Source organism: Loxodonta africana, chromosome 4, assembly GCF_030014295.1.
Source record: "Loxodonta africana isolate mLoxAfr1 chromosome 4, mLoxAfr1.hap2, whole genome shotgun sequence".
Classification (NCBI taxonomy): Eukaryota; Metazoa; Chordata; class Mammalia; order Proboscidea; family Elephantidae; genus Loxodonta; species Loxodonta africana.
In genome coordinates, this window is record NC_087345.1 from 29,190,965 (window position 1) to 29,196,964 (window position 6,000).

General features: G+C 39.9%; 1 protein-coding gene across 4 annotated transcripts in view; it reads left to right on the forward strand.

Moving 5' to 3' along the window:
* The window catches only part of GNPTAB (N-acetylglucosamine-1-phosphate transferase subunits alpha and beta), a 112,782-nt gene extending 109,600 nt beyond the window's left edge, over window positions 1-3,182 (forward strand). For all 4 annotated transcript variants that reach the window (XM_003405293.4, XM_023538866.2, XM_023538871.2 and 1 more), the window contains one exon: window positions 1,075-3,182. In XM_003405293.4, the coding sequence (XP_003405341.2) occupies window positions 1,075-1,152 (78 nt within the window). In that variant the 3' untranslated portion in view covers window positions 1,153-3,182. The remainder of the gene's footprint in view (window positions 1-1,074) is intronic.
* Window positions 3,183-6,000: the final 2,818 nt, after the last annotated feature.

Consider the following 6,000-nt stretch of genomic DNA (forward strand, 5'->3'; position numbering starts at 1 on the left):
AAGGGAACAGGAGGGTCATTTTTCCATCCCTATTGTTTATACTATCTCATAACTGGGAGCCAGAGGGCCAGGAGGAGAGAGAAAGGAAGGGAGGATCAAGTTTCCTCTCCTCTCCAGCTCCCTGCTCTTTACCTACTCAGGTCGAACTCTTTACTCTTAACACACCCATCACCCCTGCCCATCACTCCAATATAGTCAGCACTGCTCATTCCTCTGCCCCAGAATCCTAGCTCATCATTCAAACCATTGTAGCTTATGCCTGGGCAAAGCCCTGTGTCTACCTCTAGATGAAGGAGTAGCTGGCCCTGAGAAAAGGAAGACAAGGTAAATAACCTGTTGTCAAGTCAATTCCGATTCATAGTGTGACCCTGTAAAACAGTAGAACTGCCCCATAGGGTTTCCAAGGAGCGGCTCGATGGATTCAAACTGTCAACCTTTTGGTTAGCAGCCAAGCTCTTAACCACTTTGCCACCATAAAGAACACTTTTTTTTTCCTCATTGAAACTTTATTAAAATGGTGAGAAGTTTTTCTTTTTCAGATGTATCATGGGTAAACTGTTTCTATAAGAAAAAAGTATCCAAATTCCAAGCTGCTAATTTATAAATGAACTCCTGTATCACAACCCAAGTATAGAACAAAATATTAGAGGGTTTTTAATACAGTGTTAAAAAAAAAAAAAATCCTATGTTACACAATTAGTCATTTTCAAATCCAAGGTGTGTCTTAATAGCTAAACATCATTTAGTTTCCTTTCAATAGAAAGTCTTGGCAAACACATCTCCTTGAAAATAAATATGCATGGTAATGACTATGTAAAAATCTTAACTGTAAGTTAAGTGGGTCTCTTGTGGGCACATAACTAAGCATAATGACCCTGCAAAGCCAGTCAAAATGAGTGGTTGGGTTTTGTTTTGGGGAAGGAATGATAGAGAATTGTTAGTCTTTTTTTTTTTTTTTTTATGTATTAGTCTATGGAAATAATTGAGGCCATATGGCTCTCCAGAAAGAAAATTTAATGTACTCTTTTGATCACATGGTGAATTAAAGTTTATTTCCTATCTTTCATCATTTAGTTAATTGCACTTAAGCGGAAGATATTTCCCAGGAGGAGAATACTCAAAGAAGCTAGTCCCAACCGAATCAGGGTATAGAAGGTCTTCATTTGAGTATCGTCTACCTCAGTGTTTACTGAGCGTTTTAAAACTTGGAGCCACCAAGATGTCTTCATGATGTGATTCTTAGCCAGCTCGGCCTGAAGAAGGAATAATGTCCAGTACAATACTTGTTTTGTGGCGTGACTGTAGCCCACTGACCAGGAATTGTTTAACCAATACCTTGAAAACTTGTGCGTTGAGCAGCTCTGAACTGGTTTTACTTTTAAAAAGCCTTTGCTCATGGACCTGTCATCCTTTTTATAAAAAAAAGCTCACTGACAAGAGATAGCTGCTAATTTCCCATAGCAACCATTGCAAGCAAACTTTAATATGAGAAGCCCAGGTCAGCTTGGGAGCAATTGCTCAGAGATCCCGGCCTTTGCGTTCCAAAGTCATTTGCTATTTTTTTCCCTTTTCTATTTCCCATTTTTTAAATAAGTAGCTACTAAGTTAACTAGTTATTCTCACTTCTGAGAATAATGAATTGGGATATCTGAACATGTTTTTATAGATGTTATTTAAATAATGCAGCAATATCACTTTTTATTGGCAATATCTAAATTATGGATTTTTTTATTAATGTGTAAAACTGTAAATGGTGTCCAGCTACTGAAGAACTCAGTGACTTATATCTGAAATGCTTGTTCTTGTTTATTTCAGCCCATAAGAATACTGTGATTTCATGTGGAGACCTAACTACAAAGGGCTAGAGTTAAATAGCAGTGCTACTTTCCAGATGTAATTATGTTATAAAAAAAAAACATAGAAATGTACATATTCAAACAGAAGTGCCTCATTTTAGAAATGAGTCCTGCTAATGGTACCTGTACGTTGCAGTGGTGGTTTGTTTAATGCTCATCAGTGTATTCCAGTAGTGCTCTCTCTCAGTTATTATGATAAAGAGTTACTACCATTGCTGTGGAGTCAATTCCGACTCATAGCGACCCTGTAGGACAGAGTAGAACTGCTCCATAGGGTTTCCAAGGCTGTAATCTTTACTGAAGCAGACCACCACAGCTTTCTCCCACGGAGCAGCCAGTGGGTTCCAACCACTGACCTATTGGTTAGCAGCAGAGCGCTTAATCACTGGGCCACCAGGGCTCCTTTCATAAAGAACAGGGGTCAGCAGACTTAGAAGGCCAGATAGTAAATATTTTAGGCTCTGCAGGCCACATCTGTCTCTGTTGCATATTTTTCTTCCTTTTTTTAAACAGCCCTTTTAAAAATGTAAAAACCATGTCTAGCTTGCTGCTATAAAAAACAGGCCACTACAGGCCACAGGCCATAGTTTGCTGACGCCTGGTATAGAGAATTAGTATTTTTATGTATGGGGAAGCCCTGACATTCAGCCATATTTTGTTTATGTCATTATACAGTGGATTTGTGGAGACCAGATACCATGAGTCCTCTTTGAGCTTTCCGACAAGTGTTTTAGATCATGATCTCACGAGTATTCTTTCAAAATGGCATACATATTTTGTAAAAAGAACTTGAAATGTAAATACTGTGTTTGTGCTGTAAAAGTTGTGTATTTCAAAAACTGAAATCTTCTAAAGTTATTTTGTCTGAAACTTTGATTTTTAAATCGTTGAAGAGTGAGTTTATTGTTATCCAGATTCAGTAACCACTTGAGTGCCTATACAGTATGTAAGGTTCTGTGCAAGACAATTTGACTATTTGTACCGAACAATAAGAAAATTAAACGGAAAACAGTGCAAAGAGAGGGTAGTATTAGAATATACTGGAGAAGGTTATAAGGAGAAAATAGGCTCTAATGTTTGAATCTGCCAGGTGCTCCTCGGAAACTCTATGGGACAGTTCTACTCTGTCCTGTAGGGTCCCTATGAGTCAGAAGCGATTCGACGGCACTGGGTGGGCTGGGTTTGATGAAATTTATCATATGATAAAAATGGAAGGGGCATCTGGATATCATTCTAGAAGTAAAGAATTTATTCTAGAAAGGTTATAGAGAAATGAACATTTGGGTGTGGAAATTTCTGTGGTTGAATAAACAAACAAAACAAAAACATTGCCAACGAATTGATTCCGACTCACTGGTTTTGGTCATAGCAACCCTATAGGACAGAGTAGAACTGCCCCACAGGGTTTTCAAGGCTGCAGTCTTTACGGAAGCAGACTGCCACATCTTTCTCCTGTGGAGTAGCTGGTGGGTTGGAACAGCCGACCTTTCAGTTAGCAGCTGAGTGCTTAACCACATCACTACTTGGGACAGGGCTCCTTTAGGTAAACATAGTTGACACCTAATTAAGAGCCTGATAGATAATGGGATGGATAATAGAATCATAGAATTTTAGAACAGGAAGTTCAGAAGTTGATGGTCCTCAAAATTTTTGAAGCCTCAGAACCATTAATTCATATAAAATCCACCGAAGGCCAGTATTTAATACAGAAGAAGGAAAGCTGCTCAGTCTGCCCAAGGCAATGCCTCCAAACCCAAGGGCTCGCAGGCAGAATTTGAAAGGGACTGTTTTTTTTTATTGGTTGGGGTAAGCCTTGCATTTTATCAATGAGGAAACAAAGGCCAGAAAGACCGCATGACTTGCCGGAGGTCTCCCAGTCAGTTAGAGGCAGCCGTGGGATTGGAGCCCAGGTTGCCTATCTTGGAGCCCAGGTTGCCTGTCTCTGTTTCTGCTCCCCACCAGACCGCAGCCTCCCATGACAGAGTGGCACAGCTGGGTGAAAAGCACGCTTTGCAGTCAGACTGTTGGGGTTCAAGTCCAGGGTCCTGGACATTACTTGTTACTTTTCAGCTTTTTATTCTGAAGTATGGGAGGTATAATACTGATATCTATCTACCTGATAGCCTTACAGTGATGAATAGAGGAAATGCCACACATAATGTACAGTGTCTGGCAAATATTCCTCGCTGGTAATGTTGATTACGATGATGGTGTTGGAAATTTATGTAAAGGATTGTTTCTAGCCTAGTCAGGATCAGACAAATACCTTGCCCTAAGCTAAGAAAGTGATACATTTTTTAATTAAAAAATGTTTTTGCCTATTTTATTTATTTAAAACTTGAATTTTAAAGAGTACTGTATATGTAATGTCTTCATTTGAGTGTCTTCAAACAGTTTTATTCTGTGTATGTTTTGTGTATAAAACCATCTCACAAGCCACTAATGTAGGCCAGTAAACCCATTGCTGTCAAGCTGGTTCCGACTCATAGCAACCCTGCAGGACAGAGCAGAACTGCCCCATAGAGTTTCCAAGGAGCACCTGGTAGATTCAAACTGCTGACCTTTTGGTTAGCAGCCGTAGCACTTAACCACTATACCACCAGGGTTTCCAATGTAGGCCAGTAATAGCATTGATAATGTATATAGTAAAACCTGCAAAAGCTGGAACTCCTGTAAGGCGGAAACCTGTCAGAGAAGGAAAATGCAAATATTTTTCCCCTAGAACAAGCAATAGAAAAGTGATAAGACTATACTCTGTCAAACACAGAAAACATACAAGACTTGGAAAAAATAAGGCAGTCCTGTCTAGTTCTGGCTTTCACAGGTTTCACTGTGGTAGGGTATCCTCTGGAATGGATTGGAGACAGGCAGTAGTTTCAGAAATTGTTAAGAAGGAAGAGAGGCTGAAGGAGCCCGCCTCCCCATCAGTCTAATTGCTTCTTCCCACTTACCCTAATAACAAGTTTTCTATGTGCTAAATGCTTTGTATTTTATAATCTCATTTTACCCTCACCATACCCTCATCTTACCAGGGAGGGACCTAGGGCCTGACTAGGTTAAGTATCTTCCCCAAGGTCTCACAGCTGTGAAGTGGCAGAAACAGCTTTTTGGTTCAAGTCTCTCCAGAGTTCATTCTTAGCCACTAAGATACACTTCATCGCAAGGACAAATTTCACTCAACCTGCTTACAGAAAAAAAAAAGGGGTGCAGGAGGCAGATGCCCTGGCAGGACCCTTGTGCAACACCACTCATCCCTGCCTCTGGCATGTCAGCCTTTCTCACGTGATGGAGTGGTGGCCGCTCCTGGCTCGAATATCCTAGAGAAGCAAGAAGCTTCTTTCTCTGGCTCCCATCTGGTGGGGGACAAGTTGCTATAATTGGCTCAGTCTGGGTTCTGTGGCCAGCATGATGGGGACTCTTATCAGAAAGGGGAGAAGGGGTGAGACTGGGCTGACAAAAACAACACTCCAGTTTCACAGAATAAAGGCTGAATGTACGTGGAAGATGAAGTTCCTGGATGAATTACACAGGTTGAAGGTAAGCTGCCATGCTGGAGAACACCAAAATGTCTGAAGATTAGGATATACTGAAACTTATGGCTCCATTTTAACATATTTTTATAATTGTAAGGATTTTATTTTTGAAAGGTTTCAGAGAAAGATTTATAAAGCACTTAGTACAGTGCTTGCCACATAATAAATGCTCCATAAATAGCCATTACAGCTCACATTTGGTCCCCAATTTATCTTTCTGATCTTATTTCTGCCTTTCCTGCCAGCCCTACCCCTGGTCACATACTGTATCAGCCACATCTCTTTTTCCTAAATGTGCTGTGTTTGCTCTTTTATGCCTTTGTACCCTTGCTGATACTATGACTTGAACTGTCTTTTCCTATCTAATTCATCTGTTAAATTCTTATTCATACCTCCAAGACCCATCAGCAATAATTTGTCTACTGAAAAATTCTCTAAGAGCCTGATTATATCACTTTGAGTTTTTTGAGATTATGAATAAGGAAACAAGGAATCTAATATTTAGGCTTTTAAACGCCCTTGATAAAGATTGTACATCACAAGACACTAAAAAAAGAGAAAATATTTTATAGTGAATCCAGGTAATTAAATAGGCAATGAGCTATGTGGTA